This window comes from Propithecus coquereli, unplaced genomic scaffold (assembly GCF_000956105.1).
Source record: "Propithecus coquereli isolate 6110/MARCELLA unplaced genomic scaffold, Pcoq_1.0 Scaffold576, whole genome shotgun sequence".
In the NCBI taxonomy this organism is placed as follows: domain Eukaryota; kingdom Metazoa; phylum Chordata; class Mammalia; order Primates; family Indriidae; genus Propithecus; species Propithecus coquereli.
The window spans coordinates 397,243-416,878 of NW_012151685.1; the positions used below are offsets into that span (position 1 = coordinate 397,243).

Genomic DNA, 19,636 nt, shown 5'->3' on the forward strand with positions numbered 1-19,636 from the left:
GCCCATAGAACAAATATAAAAATTAGTCAAAATTGACCAAAGGCCGTGTTCTATGGAGCAAATTAGCACTTGCTTCACAAATAGCAAGTGTTCCCACCTAAAGAAAAACATGCTTGTATGAAAAAGATAGTGTTGATGTCCAAATTGTAGTAAAAAGACAGCAATCACGGGTAACCTAAGGGTCATTTCAAAGAAAACCATGAAAGTGAAGACAAGAGAAGGCATGTTTTAGGTGTAAACTATCCATTGCAAACCCTGATCTAATTAATAACAGAAAACAAAACTAATTTAAAAGGTAGTTATAATATTGGAGGAAATATATTATTAAAATTGAGAATAAATGACCTATTCTTGAGAATATGTAGAATTTCCCATTGAAACAGATATCTACAATACCTGCATTTTACTTTTAAACATATTAAGTGAATCATGCATCCATGTACACATACACACACACATTTTTGTTTTTTTAGTTGTACACACACAGAGGGCCATTGAAAAGATTAAAACTTTAATAAATAACTTATTCTTTTAGCCATTCATTAACTGTGCATCCAGGTAAATATCTGTGAAAAGAATCAGTTATTCTAAAAGTGCATAAGATCTGATACTAAAACTATGTTTTTTGAAAGACAATCTTTCAGAAAGATTTTCATATAACATAAACTTCTAGGATATAACTTTTTAAGACAGTTATAATTTATTAGATACAGCATAGAAATAATTTTCATTTAAGTGTGATACTATACTAAGTCAATTTAATTGTGAGATAAGCCTCTTAAAAGCAGGAAAGTAGAGGAGATATAATTAAAAGAAGAAAATCTTTCCTCAAAAGACAAAAACACATAATTTATGTTCACTGGTAAAATTTATTATTATTTATCTAAAACAGAGGAATATTTACATTATATCTAAGAATGGCATTCTATTAAGTTTTGGAAGAAGAATTACAAAATGTTATCTTATGTTTAAAATAGTTATCTGACAGTAGTCTAGAAAACATTGACTAGCATATTTCTTCTCAAATTATTTTCTCCAAATGAAGGCATAAATACCATTACTCAGAATAATCATTTTTCTCATTACCAGTTTTTTCACATGTGGGTTTCAATCAATATTTTGTCATTTTCAGACTATGTATTCACAAGCAAAGTGGAATGGAGAATTATTTAATCCCATTAGTTCAAGCTCAAAATAACCACAATTTCAATAATCACTTTGCTTTCAAGACTAATGTGATTTTCAGACTATATTTCACAGAAAATTAGTTCAATCCTATATTTCTCTATTTATCTGTGTTCATAGTATTGATAAGGAATATTCTCTTCCATTTTCATAATATTCATTTGTTGAGATTTACAAGTCGATCATCAGAATTTATTACATGGTGTAAAGAATATCTTGTTAATTTTCAAACAGTACTTCTATGTAACAGTCAGGTAATGGTTGATAGAGAAAATAATCCTACATCAAGGCAAAGTCCAGAGTCTTTTCCAAAAATTGGAAAAGGTAATTGGTGTCTATGATTAACACATGACATGACTACAGTGCATGTAATGAAGGAAAGAAAGTATATAGACAAATAATAATTGATGCATTGTTTCTACTTTTTACCATTTTAACGGCTTTCCACTCTAGGCATTTATAATCAGGTAATTATGACTTCCTTCTGCTTCTCCTTACTTGACAGTTTCTGACAAGATTTCTAATCTTCATTACGTGTACCATTTGGCTGAGAAAGTAAAGGCAGTTCAGAAAGAAAAGAGCAAAAATTCAAGATGAAGAGCATTGTGAGATGGGCCACATAGGTATGAAGAGACTCAATATCAGATATCATGCAGAGCCTTGTTAAACCCTGTAAATTTAGGCTTATCCTAAGAACAAAATGTAATAATTGAAAAGTGTTAAGTCTTCCTTAGAAGTAGGCACTTTCCATATTCTTAAAATGTAACAATTATTGCATGAACTAGGGTTGTGACAACTGGGGTAAAAATAATGAATTGATTTCAGAAATATTTAGTGTGGAATGCATAGAGATTGATGATTGATGGAAGCAAAAAAGTAGGAGGAAGGGAAGTTTAAGAATGAGTCCACATTTTTGGTTTTAGTAAACAGTTTGAACATGATGCCACTCACAAAGTTGGAAAACACAGGAGGAAAAGTAGGTTTGGACACGTTGAACACATTAATTGCCATGTGAGTTTGTATTTAACTCACACTAGTTTTGAGCCCAGGGCCTTGTGAAGCATATGTAACTCACACGTCTCTTTACCTTGGGACCCACGTGAACTGTTTGTCAAGTTGCATAGAACTCATGCACAGAAAACAATAAAAAATAACAGATTTTTCACTAAATTATAATAGAAAGGATCATTTTGTTTTTGAAGTTTTATTTTATTTTCATAATAAAATACCATGGGCCAAAGGAAAAAATTTTTCTAATGTGGCAGTCAATGTGTTAAATTTGAGATACTAGTGAGACAACCATGTATAGATATATACTCAGTAGTCCTGTTCATGATCTTGATGTCAGCAGAAATATGTAGGGTAGTGATAGAGAATTGGGAATAGTCAGTGTTGTCACTGGGAGCAACCATCACACATGTGTCAAAGGCCATCGAAGCAGATATAATCACCAGGGGAGGATGTACAAAGTAAAAGGAGAAGGTTGTCTAGAAGAGGTAGCTAGTGAAGAGAGGTAGGCAAAGAAAGCAGCACTTAAGAAGAATTAGACAAAATGGCCCGTGGGGAAGAAGGAAAATGAGGGCAGTATGGTATAGCAGAAGTGAGTGAAAACCGCCAAAGAATATTAGATGTGATAAAAAGATGAGGTAAAATATTGAACGCCTGTTAGAATTAATAATAAAAGCACATTAACTACCATAACTAAAGCAACTTCAGAGACACTAGCATATTTTACAGGGTTTTGGAGAAGTATGGGTTCAGGAAGTAAGAAAAGGCAAATTATTTCAAAAGTTAATCAGTGGAGGAAAATAGATAGCCAACTAACTAGTAGCAGAAAGGTTTAAACATGGTTTAAGAGAAAGAGGCAGCAATGATACAGTTATAAGAGAGGCTAACATAAGAAGAGAAGATGTGGAAACAACTCAAATGTCCATCAATACACGAGTGATTAATAAATTGTGGTATATGTATACCATGGAGTACTATTCAGCTTTAAGAAACAATGGTGATATAGCACCTCTTGTATGCTCCTGGAAAGCACTGGAACACATTCTACTAAGTGAGGTATCCCAAGAATGGAAAAACAAGCATCACATGTACTCACCATCAAATTGGTATTAACTGATCAACACTTAAGTGCACACATAAGAATGACATTTATTGGATGTTGGGCAGGGGGGCGAGGGGAGGAGGGAACGGGCGTATGCACAAACAATGAGTGCGATGTGCACCTCCCTGGGGATGGACACATTTGAAGCTCGGACTTGGGGGGGAGGGGGGGCAAGGGCAACATACGTAACTTAAACATCTGTACCCCCATAATATGCTGAAATAAATAAATTAATTAAATTAAATAAAGAAAAGAAGAGCCTTAAAGAGAGTTGAGGAAATAGCTTTATGATACCAAAGAAAGATGAGCCTCCATTATAAAAGGAGGGGAAGAGAAAACAGTGGATGTGGACACAGGCAAGTCTGCAGGTCTGGTGCTAGCATGTTTTCATCATTATTCTTGGGTTTGAATCAATATTCCCTGTTAATTTTGAGGCATAGAGGTGAGAAGATCAAAAGTTTAAAATAGCCTTTAGAGGGCAGAAGAGAAACTTACTACTGGAGTTTCTAAATGCTAAAGAAAAAATATTTAAATATAGCACTGAGGTTTCAACGGACACTGGGCACCATGGATTTATATTAAACCCATATTTGCAGTCATGTCATTTTTCTCTAATAGCATTCAACATATTCAGTACAGAAATGACGATGGTAAAGAATTGGATTAATCCAGGTCTAGAGCTTTTCATGCAGGTGAGATAGAACACTGTGCAAAAGAGGTGAGGATATTGGCAAGAGAAGAGTTGTGTGGTTATATTTAAAAATCTAACCAGGAAAACAGAAAGGTGAAGACGGAAGGAATCCTTAGGTAGTGACTACACATCATGAAAACCATTTAATCCCGTGGTATTTAAATAGGTATTGTGTCTAAAAATGCAACTGTCTGAAAATGTGGGGTTTGGGGGTTGTATAAGAATACCAGAGTTTTAAAAACGATACCCTGAAAGTTATGAACCCTAATTTACACATATTCTCTACCCTTTATCCTCCTTCTTCCACCCCCAAAACCCAAACTTTAGGGTTCCCTCATGCGTCTGTTTCTAGCTTATAGTCACAAAGTCCCCCTTTTGTCCTTGGGAAATATTATCTACGATGGCCCCCTTTCCCTCCACTGCTCACCCCAGCACTGTTTACACCACGTCAACCAATCTCCAATTGAATCTACTTTTCTCTAGCACTATTTCCAATAATTTTTAATTTGTACTTATTTTATTTATTTCCCTTAACTATAACCACTGTAACAATATTGATTTTATTATTTTTCACTGCTCATGTACTATATTTCAGCTACATTATGTGTTAAGCAGTGAGGTGGCTAGATTGAAACCCAAGCACCACTCAGAAAAGTACCATTCATAGATATATGGAAAAATATAGCACAAATTACAATTAAAGAATTCTCAAATGAATTTTGAAAACATAGCTCAATTCAAAGTTGATTACTTTCTATATGCTTCCTGGAGTGTTTCTATAAATAAATTTTGAAGTCCTGAAGCAAATTTTATTATAATTTTTAAAATATAATCCACCTGGACCAAAATGAAACAGAAAATTCAACTATTAGAAAAGTCACTTTTCACAATTATTCATTCACATACCTTTACACAGATATTCTGAAAAATCTAGCATAATTTTGTGGCTAATATACTAACTTTTCTACATTTATGTTTGAAAAGGTACAGAAACTACTATACTCTATTAATAAAGTGTATTCAATACAAATTTATGTAGGTCATCTAGATAAGGCTACATTTCTTCAATAAACATAAAGGCTATGATAGTAGTAACCACCCTAGATATTTGTTTATACAATAATAAACACGAAAAATGTGAAATAATTATTTTAAAAGAATAACTGGCTGGGTGGAGTGGCTCACATCTGTAATCCCAGCACTTTGGGAGTCAAGGCTGGAGGATCGCTTGAGGCCAAGAGTTTGAGACCAGCCCGAATAACTTTGTGAGATCCCAGTCGCTACAAAAAAAAAAAAAAAAAAAAATAGAAAAATTAGCAGGGCGTGGTAGAATGCACCTCTAGTCCCAGCTGTTCGAGAGGCTGAGGCAGGCAGATTGCTTGAACCCAGGAGTTCAAGGTTACAGTGAGCTATGATGATGCCACTGTACTCTAGCTAGTCCAGGCAACATGGCAAGACTCTGTCTCTCAAAAATATCAACAGAAACAATAACAGTTGGCTGTTATGTACACTGCATTAAAGGGATAATGGAGAATATTTTATGAGTTATATTAATTTACCCTGTCAATTAAGGCCATTTTTTTTTCTCTTGATCTAATAAATTGTTTAATGTGGTGTTTCTCAAACTGGAGTCTGGAGATATTCTCAGAGCTCATGAGTTCTCTATGAGAAGTTTTTAACTTTGTGTTTTCATTTTGATGACAATTTTTAAAAATTAATATAGCCTATTCTGAGCTGGGCATGGTGGCTCACGCCTGTAATCCTAGCACTCTGGGAGGCCGAGGCGGGTGGATTGTTTGAGCTCAGGAGTCTGAGACCAGCCTGAGCAAGAGCGAGACCCTGTCTCTACTAAAAATAGAAAGAAATTGGGTGGACAACTAAAAGTATACATAGAAAAAATTAGCCAGGCATGGTGGCACATGCCTGTAGTCCCAGCTACTCGGGAGGCTGAGGCAGGAGGATTGGTCGAGCCCAGGGGTTTGAGGTTGCTGTGAGCTAGGCTGACACCACGGCACTCTAGCCGGAACAAAAGAGTGAGACTCCGTCTCAAAAAAACAAAAAAACAACAACAAAAAAATATAGTCTATTCTGGATTATCTGAGTGTTCATTCAATTTTACTATGTTTATTTATGTTTATTTTTATAATCTCATGCATGTTAAGCAAAGGCCAGATAATGTCATGGTATGTTGTATAATCAAAGGCTTTATGGAAGTTCAATTACTAATGTTTGATAAGAGAATTGAGGCATCACAGGGAGCATGTCACCAAGCTCACAGTGTCAGGGTCACAACACCATACACATTTTGTAATCAGTCATTCAGTTAACATCTTTCAGTATATTAAATTAATATTGTCAATTTGAGCTTGCTTTGCTTTGTGGGTTTGATTTTATCCTGTTATAACTTAGATTTGACCTTGTATATGTGCTGACCTTTAAAGGAGGATATTAAGGCCTAGATTTAATTATACATTAAAATAAAAACAATTTAAGTCAATAACAAAAGTATGTAAGAATGTTTCTTCTTTATAAAGTGTTTGAATGTCCCACAATTTTGAGAAAAAAATAGTAAGTTGTTTTCTTAGATTTTTTTTTTTTTTTGCTTTTGAAGAAAGGAGAATATAAAAGAAGCAAAAGATGTCAACAGAAACTCTGCATCATTTAGATCAATTCTACATTGATTATTTAATCATAGCTCTAATTAAACAAACACCCCTAGCATTTCTACAGACAGTACATAAAATGTGACAACTATCCTGGGTACACCAACCACGCTTACCAACATTGGGCTATGTTTCTGTTAACCTTTATGGTTTTGTTGGTCGATACATCCTTAAAGCCAATCAGTTTATGTGAAGGTCTCCTAGAGAACTTGCTAAATATTCAAGAATGGAATAATGACATGATATCATTGCAATTGTTGGGTGTTTTCCAATAACATCTACATCACTCAACCAAAGAAGCTGTACACATTTAAAAAGAAGAAAAATTCACAAATATAATGCATACACTAGTAACTAATAAACAAAGCAAACGTAGATGATCACACATACCAGGAATTTATCATAAATATTCATAAGTGTATCAAATTTCTCATAAAAACTGCACATGATAAACATTATTCAGCTTTTTAATAGAAATGAAATGCTTTTAAATCAAGTATAGCATGAAAACATAAATAATCAATTTCCCCAAGATCTTTAATCTTGACAATAATTCTACTGAATGCAGCCTTTCACTGATTTATTCAAGTTTATTTTACTTAACTCTTACATATCTCTACACAGTGCACAAATGTGAGCATAAAACATCCCAATGAGTTAAAATACTTTAATAGCATGGTTTTCCACAGCTATATATTTATCTATTTCATAAAGCTTTATATGAAAAATATTTTGTTTCGTATACTCAAATTATGATTCTATCCTTATATCTTTATTTGCATCACTTTAGCCACTTGGTGTCCTTCAATTTATGTTAATTAGCTTTACCCTCTACTTGCTGTGAAAATTATGCTAGGTCAAATGATTTTATAGATTCATATGTTAATTACTAAAAGTCAGAAACTGTAAGTTGTTGATGCATTCAGCTGTCCTTCCATTGCTGACTGTGACCATGTAAGAGGTGCGGGTGCTCATCAACAGAGAAAAGAATAATTGCTACCAATTCTCCTCACTGCCACTTGTAGGGACGTTTTGTTTTCTTTTTCTATTCTGTTCCTCCTTAACTTTAACTGCCTGTCTTCCTCCTTTATTCTTCAACAATCTTGTCTCTTTTGTTTCCCACTTAATTCATCTTACTATCCTAGAACTTAGGCCTAGAACAAGGGCAGTCAGTTTTGTCCTCAGGATGCCTAGCTTCATTATTAACTATGTCAAATCCAACTCTTGTATATACTTTCTGCAGACCTTCAGGAGACACCTGTGGTGGGGCCACCTATGAATGGTGCACATATTTCTATCATTTTTACATGAACCAGTTTATGCATCATTTCCACAGTGAAGCCTCCTCTGAATTGCTGGGGCCAGATTGTTCCCTTCTGCTCTGTGCTACAAATGCACAAAGCTTTGTTGTTACATTACGCACTACATTCAATTGCATTTGTGTTTTTCTTACCAGGTAAACTAAAAACCCCTTAAATGCAGGAACCTGTATGACCCCACTGCCTAATGCAATAAATGATACACAGTAAGCATTCAATATATATCTTTGTTCCTTATCTCAAGCATTCCACTTATGACACATTATATTCAGCTATTATTTGTTTCACTGGACTCATTACTCACTGACTTTAACAGATTGCAATTATTTACATATAATATCTAGCATTTATTTTGCCTATGAAATGAAAGAGTGTTTGTGACAGGAACTCCTAATTGCCTGTCAAGATCCATCCACATACACTACATTTCCCAGCCTTCTTTGCAGATGATGGCCTAAGAAGATGTGCATGGAGGTCATGTATGATATGTCCGGGTATGGGCATTAAAACAGCATGTGTGTTTCTCTATGCCCTCCTCCACCTCTCAAGAATTGAAACTTAAGTGCCTTTGCCTCAGCTTCAATGATGCAGATGGGGGCAATTAACTAGAGGATAAAGGTAAAATAAGATTTAACAAACCTGGGTCATGCCAAATTGAACCTTGTCGACTTTGGTTTCTTGTATAAGAGAAAGGCATTTTTAAATTTTAAGCTTCTCTATTATTGCATATCTTTATTGTAGATTAGCCTTAGACCTAACATTTTAAGAGATGGTGGGGGGTGGGGGTGGTAATAGTCTATCAATTATTAGGTAAACTTTTAATGATGAAAATCATCCAAATAGTTTATATATAACTATATATAAAAATATATACTATATATGTATATAATATAACTGAAAGAAAGAGAACTAAAGTACTTACAACAAATATCTGTTTTTTCCTAGGATTCTGCTTGAAAAGTATACAGGAATAATTCTTAGAGTACTATACAAAAAGACTTGGAAAGATGGGGAGCAAGCAGGGCATTTACAGGGGGCTGCTCAGTCAGACGTTTTTCAGACCCACTGGGTATAGGCAAAGATCCAAGATAAGACATACATGTGGAGTAGCTTTTATTGATAGAATTCCATGGCGCAGACTATCTATCCTATCTCTTCCTTACCCGCATGCGAGCAAATGCTGCTACTCTAAGGGGACTTAAGCTATGTGGCATCTATTCATTTATCATCTCTGTGTTTTCAATCATGCCCACTACAGTCTCTTCTTCAGAAAAGCCATAGTGATTTCATTAACAACATGGAGCTTCCCATTATACTTAGAATACAATGCAATCTTGACTATGGCCTACACAGTCCTACATGATCTGATTCCTGGGTACTCCCCTAACCTTACGTTCTACAGCTCTCTTCTCAGCATTAACCTCCTGCCTCTCCCAGTGATCCACAACTACTCTTATTCTAGGGCCTCTTCCTAATATAATTTTCTCCTAAATATTCACATAGTTCTATCCCATTCTTTATTTGGGTCTATACTCAAATGTCATTTCTTCAGTGACTACTGTTTTCCCTAACAAACCTATGTAAAATGGCTGCCCAAGTCCCGCTCTAGTCTTTTATTTTTCTTCACTTATTATGAAATTACATTGTACTATCTTTTTATGCATAATATATCTTCCCAACTAGAATACAAGTTTCCTGTGAGCAAAGACTGTATCATTCACTACCGGAACTGTAGTCTCTCCAGTAGTGTCAAATATATATTAGGTGTCCTAGAAGTATGTTTTAAATAAATAAATAAATTTGACTCCACCATCATTTCAGTTCAAGAAAATAAATTAAAAGCAGATGGCCTACTGATTTTGTTGAGTTAGCTTTCTAAAAGGTCCCAGTTTAGCCACCCTGAAGATAACGCAAATTTAGTAAGGACTTAACAATGAATGATACAAATAATTTCATTAAGCAAATGTAAAAATAAAAGCCTCAGACCAGATTTCCAGGTTTCCAGGATGGCAAAGTAAGGAAAATGTTTTAATCAGGGCTTTAAATGAGACAGAATATAGACCTTCAAATTCAGAAAATGCACTAAAACAAGGAAGATTCTCACCTTATTAAAAAATAAAAATTCCTAATATAAAAAAGAAAAATCACAATGTGGACAAGACAAGTGATATTTTTGGAAATAATTATTTCTCTTTGACAAGGATTAGATTTTACTTTTTTATAAACGAATTATTGAATGTTCTATTCATGAACTCATTCAGTACATAATATAATTCTATGCTCTATAAGTTCCATATTAGCTATTACGTAAGTAAAAAAGTGAATAAAATATTTACTCAAGGCCAGGCGCAGTGGCTCACGCCTGTAATCCTAGCACTCTGGGAGGCCGAGGCGGGCGGATTGTTTGAGCTCAGGAGTTCGAGACCAGCCTGAGCAAGAGCGAGACCCCGTCTCCTCTAAAAATAGAAAGAAATTAATCGGACAACTAAAAATATATAGAAAAAAAAAATTAGCCGGGCATGGTGGTGCATGCCTGTAATCCCAGCTACTCGGGAGGCTGAGGCAGGAGGATCGCTTGAGCCCAGGAGTTTGAGGTTGCTGTGAGCTAGGCTGACGCCACGGCACTCACTTTAGCCAGGGCAACAGAGTAAGACTCTGTCTCAAAAAAAAAAAAAAAAACAAACTATTCACTCAAGGAGCTTTTCCTCTGGTAAGATCACATAAGTACACTAAAAAGTAGATTAAAAAGGAAAAATGAACCAGTATATTTGGAAAACGTATGAACAAAGTGCTCTTCAAAGCATAGTGGAATAGCTTGTGGCACAGGTGGAAGTGAAAAGAAGTGAGTTTACATTTCCAACAGTAATCTTGATTTCATGGACAATATCTGGCTGAGAAAATTCAAAGGGGTTGGCTGTGTTGTTGCTATTTTGGATTGATGTAAAATAATCTTTAGCCAGTTTTAATTTTGAATAAGTGGCTCTTAACCTGGAAAAGGGAGAGCTAGGAAATACTAAATTACTATTTCCTCATTTAATTAATTTCTTCCTATATTATCTATTAAAATTTATCTAGTATTTATTTTGTTCCTCTAAGAATTTAACCTAAATTTTAGTAATTGTAAACTTGTTCAAAACAAAGTTCCATTTACAATTTCACAATTTTGATAAAAATTTAAGTCAATATTTAATGTACACTCATCTATTTAAAATGAAATACAAGCATTTCTGCTAAAATACCTTATACAACTTTGCATTATGAAAAATAGCTCACAAAAATAATGAGGCATATGGAAAAATATGGTTGGATTAGACCACTCTAAATCGATGTAACTAGAATCTTTTAACATTAATAAAAGCTCTAACGCAGCATCATTTTCCATAGATGCTTTATAGCATTAAATACTGGAGTTCATGCTTCCTGTTTCATAATATTTTAGAGGAGAGCATTCACTTCAAAACTTACTTGCAAAAGTGGCTAGTAGAGACTAGTGGAGTGTAGACTTTATTGTGAGTTCTTTTTATAACAGGGAAGAATGTCTTCTCAGCTTTAGATTTTTAAAACCATTTAACCTGGGATCAAGATGGCCAAAGAGTAACCTGCAACAATTGTTCTACCTCGTGAACACCAAATTGAACAGCTATCCATGTAGGCATGCACGTTCAGAAGAACCAAAAATCAGGTGAACAGTCATACTACCTGGTTTTAACATTATATCAAGGAAAGAAGCACTAAAAAGGGCAGATGAGACAATCTTGCATTATCTATGCCAGCCCTCCCCCATTCCCTGCAGTGCCTTGCCACCACATAGAGTGGAGAGAAAATCTGTTTCCCTTGGGGAGGGAGAATGATTGTGGGACTTTGCATTGAAATTCAGGGCTGTCCTGGCACAGGGGAACACAGCACAGGGCAGAATCCTGCAGGTACCCCAGGAGGGAGCATTTAGACCAGCACTCTGCCTCATAGCCTGAGTTCTGGCTAGCCAGACCACCCATTGACCAAAAGGAACCTGAGCCCTGGACTAAATTCATAAGGCATTCAGGCCACAAAGGTGCAGTCCTTGTGTTAGGTCTGGGTGGAGGGCAAACAGGTGGCAAGGCAGGTAGAGGAAGTGGCTAAAGGTGGAAAGCAGGAACCAATCAAAATGCAGAAAAGAAACCACAATATCAGATATTTGTAGCCAGAGACTTTACTCTGGGCCAAATGTTAGCAGTGAGGAGCTCCTAGTGACCTTAACTGACCTGGGGCACATTACCATCTAATTAGCATTATGGTTTTAACACTCCCTACTCCCTGCCCACCCCCCTCCCTGGAGTTTTTTCATGAAAGACTCTGGGAAGATGCATGCATAGAAAGGAAACTGTTATATAACCCCAACCTGTTGTGTAACCTGTTATATTACTTCAACCCGTCAATCACCCAAAGGTGAGAAATGGCAACCAATCCCATCCAGGAGAGAGGTGGGACAAACTAGTCAGCATATAAAAGACAGTGTGTGCTAAGACTTTGGGGTCTTCTCCACTTACGGAGAATGACCCTCCCTGTGAGATGTACTTTTGCTTTGCAGTAAATGCTGCTGCGTGTGTGGGATTGCTTTGTATTTGTGATCACTCCATCATGGGCTCAACTAGGTACTAGTACTCATTTCTGACACTAGAAAGAAAGCACCAGGGAACATCGAGGCAGACCTAACACTTGGGCGATTCCTGTGTCTGTGCTGGGCTGGAGCCAATGAACATGGAGTGCACCTGGCCCAGGGAAACACCAGCAGGAGCAGCCAAGCCAGTGCCTGTGTCACCTCTCCCCTAACCACAGGCAGTGCAGCTCAGGGAGTCTTCTCCCACTTGGGGAAAGGAAAGGGGAGAGCTCAGAGGACTTTGTTTTGCAATTTGGGCATCAGCTCAGCCACAGTAAAATAAAGTACCAAGCAGACTCCTAAAGCCCCTGAGTCCAAAGGAGGAGAATTCAGCATATCAAAAAGATATCTGCACTCCCATGTTTAAGGCAACACTATTCACAATAGCCAAGATTTGGAATCAACGTAAGTGTCCATCTAAGGATGAATGGATAAAGAAATTGTGATACAAAATGGAATATTAGATAGCCACAGAAAGAATGAATTTTTAACTTTTGCAACAACATAGATAGAACTGGAGAACATTATGTTAAGTGAAATAAGCCAAGCACAGAAAGAGAAATTTTGCATATACTCACTCTTATATGGGAGCCAAATATTAAAAACAATTGATCTTATGGAGACAGAGAGTAGAATGATGTTTACCAGAGGCTGGGAAAGGTAGTGGGGAAGGGGATGATAAAGGGGGGATGGTTAATGAGTACAAAAATATAGTTAGATAGAATGAACAATATTTGATAGCACAACAAATTGACTATAATCAACAATAAGTTAGGTTATACTTTCAAATAACTAAAAGAGTGTAATTGGAATGTTCCTAACACAAAGAAATGATAAATGCCTGAGGTGATGGATACCTCAGTTACACTTTTTGATTAATACACATTGTATGCCTATATCAAAATATCACATGTACCCTATAAAGATATACAACTATGTACTCATAGTAATTTAAAAACAAAAAAATTTTAAAAACATAAAGCAAACAAAAAAATCATTTAACTCACCAACACTTGCACTAAAGGATATTTATCATTTTTTTTCTTAAGGTTTTCAAATATTGATAAAGTCTTCTCTTTAACTGCAAAAACGTCTCTCTCCAAAACTTCCAAACATGGCACGCTAATAATCCAATACAAAAATGAATGGGCAAAAGTTGCTATTGGGCACTTCAGAAAAGAGGATCGACAAATGACCAATAAACACAGGATAAGGAGCTCGATTTCATTGATCATTAGGGAATGGAAAATTAAAACCACAACACCATATCACTATACATTCACGGGAAAGGCCAAAATTAAAAAGATTTGGAATTGTCACCACCAAGTGCTAACAACCGACATTCTTATATACACTGCAGATGGGAGTGTAAATTGGTGCAACTGCTGTAGAGAATTGTTTGGCACTATCTACTCAAGCCCAACATATGCATACCCTATGAACCATGCATACCATCCATTTCACTCCTACACACATCCTCAACACAAATGCTTAAATATCATCAGCAAAATTTATGCACAAGCTCATTCATAGGAACATTATTTGTAATAGCACAAAACTAGATATTACCCAAATAACTAAATTGCAACCTCCTGCAATGAAATGAATGACTCTCATCAGTAGAAAGTTGAGTGAAAAAATCCAGACACAAAAAAGTACACTGTCTTAGTCAATTTACAGAAAGCTCAAAAGCAGGTAAACTGTTAGATGTCCAAATAGCAACCATGTGGGGACTGAGTGAGAAATGACTAAACAGAGGCATAACAAGGGCTTCTGGGGGCCTGGAAATATTCTATTTTCTTATCTGGGTACATGGGTGTATTCTGTTGGTGAAAATCTAACAAAATCTATACTTATAATCTGTTCCCTTATCTGAATGTATACCATATTTCAATAAAAGTTCAAAAAATTGCATCCTGGGGAAAAAAGTGCCTGAATTACTATTACCTCTATCTCATACTAACATCATTCACCTATTCACCAAGCATGAAAAAGGTAATTTACCTTACAGAGATATGCTTCTTAGTGGAGCTGCCTATAATATGAATGAAATTTTTATTTTTTATTTAGGAAATTTTAGGAAAGAAAACAGACAATATGCACTGCTGTATTCTTTCCCCTTAGCAAGAAAACCAGTGACAGGGCTGAATTTCTGCATGTTCTGGTTTTTATGTTTTAAATCTTTGCTTAGGGAAAGATCTCTTTATCTGTCATATTTGATTCATATGACAGATAAAGAGATATCAGATTATCTCTCCCCTGACCTGTTTCTGAGTAGATGGAATGCATACTTTAAAGAGAGTATCTTAAATGGGAAAGATTGAAAGGAGGACTTCTCATGGGGCATAGCCCTTGATTTCCGAGTAATTTTCTCTTCTAAACTATTCAACCTTTATAATTATAATCATCATCATATTTCAAAAAAACTACCTTTAGTAGAGATAATTAGACAACTTTGTTTTGAATGAAATCAGGAAAATTTAGCACACGTTGGGTTTTATCAATTTTTCCAGTATATATATATTCATGAAAATGTCTTAAATGTTCTTCAGGGATCACAATTGAATTTAGTGAATAAATGCATAAAAATTAATAATTGTTGAAGTACAAAAAAGATCACACCCACCACACACAGAGGTAAATTCAAAATAAAATTAGTGATGCAGAAAATAAATTTAATATAGGAATAATTAAAATGAGTAATGTAGTAAATAATGTATAAATACGTATACAAACACAATCTCTTACACATGCACCCCCCTTTTATTTCACATAGGTTTAATATAACTACTAACTTGAAAAGAGCTAACAAGAGGAGGAACACAATGAACACACACGTCTCCTAGAATGCAGATTTAAACGCGGTAAATTCAAGAAGGAAATCTTGAACTACCAAGCTGAATATAAATAAGTTAAAATTCTTCACAAAAGTTGAAATTTACTTGGAATGATGATCCAATTCTATTACTGATAAAATTCAAAGATAAGAACTTCCTGCAACAAAAGAAGCTGGAGTCACTTAGAAATTTCAAAAGGTATTTCATTCATTCATTCCTCATTCAACAAATGTTTACTAAGTGCCAGGCACTGTTCTGTGAACAAATCGAAAATCCTTGCCCTCATGAAACTTACATTCTAGAAGGGGAAAAAACATTAAAGAAGACAGATAAATAAAATATAAGGAATGATCCTGGGTAATAAATACTAAGTTCTAAAGGAAAGCCAAAAAGGGACCTAGGAAGTGGTGTAGACAGAAACATTTCTATTTAGTATGGTCAGGAAAGATCTCACCGAGAACATAATACTCTGGTAACATGAACCATGAGACATCTTGGGGAAAAAATGTATCAGAGAGTACGCAATTAGGCTGATTTTATTAACAGGCATTGACTCTTCCAGAAAGCCTCCCTAGATTCTATTTACCCCCAGGTGAGTTGGGTGCCTCATAGTGCTTCCACAGAATACAACACTAACCCCTATCATGATCTTTATTTTGTTACATTGAAATTGCCTGTTCACATGTTTTCTTAGCTCCTCAAAGATAGGGGATGAGTCCATTTACCTTGTATCCCTTGTTCCTATCAGGGTTTGCCATACAAAACAAATATTTGTTGAATGAATCATAAATCTTGAACTGGGTTCAAATCTCTGTAGAAAAACTTTAATAAAAGCTTATTTAAAATACTCAGATCTACAGAAAAGATGACAGTTTTGGAAAAGTTATGCTTCTGAATCATTTTGTAAAATTTTCAGATCTTTCATATCACTAAGACACTTTAGCCTAAAATTTTTTTGGCTCACTAATTAAATAAGAAATACTAACTAATTAATAAAGTTTTACCTAGCCAGGAACTCCCAGTAGAAATGAAGCACTGGAGATTGAAACAAGTAACGTACAAAGGTACTTCTTTATGTTTGTTCTCAACGGCATTATTAAATCAATCTTTCTCTGTCTTCTCTACTTAATAAAATAAAGGCCACAGGGAACCAGGAGCAGGTAATCAAAGTAGCACACAATGCTTCTCTCTCTTTCCTAACAATTCTTCTTTTAGTACTTTAGAGGAGAAAAGCCTGGGGAATCAGAGGCTGTCAGCAGGTGAGAGAAACAATCCTTTTAAGTACTTTGATGTCAGGCTAAACTGAAATGGATGAACCAGTACAAATGTTAAAAGGGTCTAAGAGTCTAGACTCAATATTGGAAAATCAAGATGAGTTAGCAGAAAAACTTCTAGGTAAAATGTATGTGTATAAGTATTTGTATATGCTTATGTAATTAATAAATTTAAAAAGAAAACAACAGACAATGAGAATGGTAACAATTCTTATTTTAGGTTTCTCTAAAGCTTTTTCTTTGACTCTAGTGTTTGGTTATGTATCAAATTCCATATGTTGATATAGATAACATTTTTACAATATATAAATAAACTTCCTAATTTATATACCAGTATCTTAGGCTTCTACATTCATAAAATGAGACTGTGGCAATATGCTCAAATCACAGGAACAAGATTTTCATCACAGACTAAACCTCTTCTAAAAGCTGAAAATTCAAACCTAAAATAAAACATGAAGTATAGTAGGTTTTCAGGATATTTACATTATGTCCTACAATAAAACACAGCCTCATATGAATAAAAAGCTCATTTGGTAATGAAGTACCTTCCCTACTCAGCCCCAGTGTAAGCTCTGTCTCTATATTTCATTCTCAAAATACACAGGTCCCACCTACAGACCAATAAAAAATACCAAACAATATACCTACAGCGTTCTTTTCTTTTGTTTTTTTTCTGTCTTGGGCTGCCTAGCATTTGAACTTCACTCTTATTAGATTGGAATTTCTCTTGAATGTATCCTATAGGGGAGGCAGGGCCCAAATTCCTATTACAAAATCAAAAGAGGACAAGATATTTCCTCCTCACTGCCTGGTATTTTAGGCAAGTGACCTAAGTTTGGCCAACTAGATGACCCTACTCTGTCTTTCAATCTAGAAGGAGATTGACTCAAGGCAGCAAGTCTAGTTATTATTAACAGACAATTTGTGGATTTTTCTTAATTCTTCACTGCTATCCTTTCTCCCTCAGTGCGTGCCATTTTTCTGAGGCTGGCTCTCACATCTTCCCTTTCCATACATTTTATGTTTAAATCAGTTAAAGTTGAACTTTGTTGCTATAACTATTCTGATGGCCAGCCTGAGCAAGCTGGCTTAACTTTTCTCTTTGTTTGCAACAACTCAGGATTGGGAAGCTAATTGTTCTGTCTGAGTTGGCTTTCTTGAAATATCTTACAAGGCTAATCAAGAATTTGCTGATGCAAAAAGAATATAACTTCAGAAAGTTAGGGAGAGTGGACCAAACTTTCTAAAAATCGAACAGAACCCTTAAATGGGTTAAAAAGCAAAAGGAGAGAATGCAATTCAAAAAGCCTTCATTTAAAAGCAAATACTTCTAAACCCTAGCATGACAGACTCTGTTCAACTCCTGCTTGTCAGCCAGTAGAAATTTTGCTACCAAGAGGACTTTAGCAATGTTTGGAGACATCACAACTCAAGGACAGGTGCTACTGGCCTCTAGTAGATAGAAGTCAGTGGTAGCTGCTAAACATTCTGCAACGTATATGACATCCCCTACAACAAAGTATTATCTCATCCAAAATCTCAACAGTGTCAAGGCTGAGAAACCCTGCCCTGCACCATCATCTCCCTTGAAATCATATATAAATGAATGTTCCACAGAGTTTAAATAACTTTCCCATAGTCCACAACACCCACATACTTTTATACTTACTTTTGAAATCTTATTTCTACCCTAATGTTAAAAAAGAAAAATCTCATAACTCATCTATTAATATCACGATTTACCTAAGAACTACACAGATGGGAAAGAACTAAAAAGAGAAAACAAGGCAAAGGAATGAGCATATGCAAAGAGCTGCAAAGGGCCAGGAGTGTCAGAGGGAATGACAGGACATCCAGGGTGAAAAAGAGTTGTGTGCATAGCCAAGACTGTTGGGAAATGCAGCTTAGAAGGAATGCTGTGATCAGAATTCAAAGTGTCTTATACATCACAGTATATTTTACTCTCTGAATAATAGAAATTTTTAAGAAAAAGATTTTTAAATGGAGTAGAGAAGTATGTTGTTTCTTAGGTAGAAAACTCTGGAGGCACTTGAGGTGCTAATCTATAATAACATGAGCATAGCCCGGTAATAGGAAAGGCAGATAGGAGACTGCTTCAAAAGTACAAGAGCTAAGGGGCAGATGGACTAAAGTGATGGCAACGTGGGTAGAGAGCAAAGGCCAGAGAAGATTTAAACATATTGTTAAGATTTCTTCTCTTCTCCCTATAAAATGAACATCTTTCAGTAGTACTATGACATGTAAATTAAAGGAGTAAAAACAGTCTAAATGAGTTAACAGACCTGTAGTCATTTCCAACGTGCAAACAAAGAAAAACATGGTAACGTATGTCAACGCGTTAAGAGAATTAAAGGCTATCCAACAAGAATGTATGCTATTTAAATAATTTCTAAATGACTTCCAATGTATATAAATAGTTTATGATATTACCTGCTCCAGAACTTCTTTATAGGTAATAGTTGCTTTAGTATTTGTAACAGGACTGTCATAGATGATAGCAATCTTATCTCCTTTACCATTTTCGATATGACGATCGATGGCATTGTAACAAATGTTAAGCACTCCTTCCACGAACCTGAAAAATAATTGAAAAGTGAAAGTAAATGATTCTCTTCAAAATATATTATTGATTAACTAAGTTACTATGTTTCTGTTTATATTTTGGCAGAGCTAGCCTTGAAATAGTGTTTCCCAGTGCATGCTATGCCAGGTAATAACAGCTATAAACTAGGTATTTAAGATGGTACGGAATTTACATTTTTATTTTAATAAATGGGAATATTTGGTTTTAGGGGTTGACATTCAAAAGGGAGACAATTTTATTTTGCAGACCATGACTTTAAAGTGCTGGACTGGTGACTTGATAACAGCAATGGAGCTATCAATTTCACACATAA

The 19,636-nt window shown here is 35.3% G+C and overlaps 1 protein-coding gene across 1 annotated transcript in view; it reads right to left on the bottom strand.

The window, feature by feature from the left end:
• ACSS3 (acyl-CoA synthetase short-chain family member 3) overlaps window positions 1–19,636 on the bottom strand; it is a 193,199-nt gene that overhangs the window by 142,608 nt on the left and 30,955 nt on the right. The window contains exon 2 of the mRNA XM_012658161.1: window positions 19,170–19,314. Within this exon, the coding sequence (XP_012513615.1) occupies window positions 19,170–19,314 (145 nt within the window). The remainder of the gene's footprint in view (window positions 1–19,169; window positions 19,315–19,636) is intronic.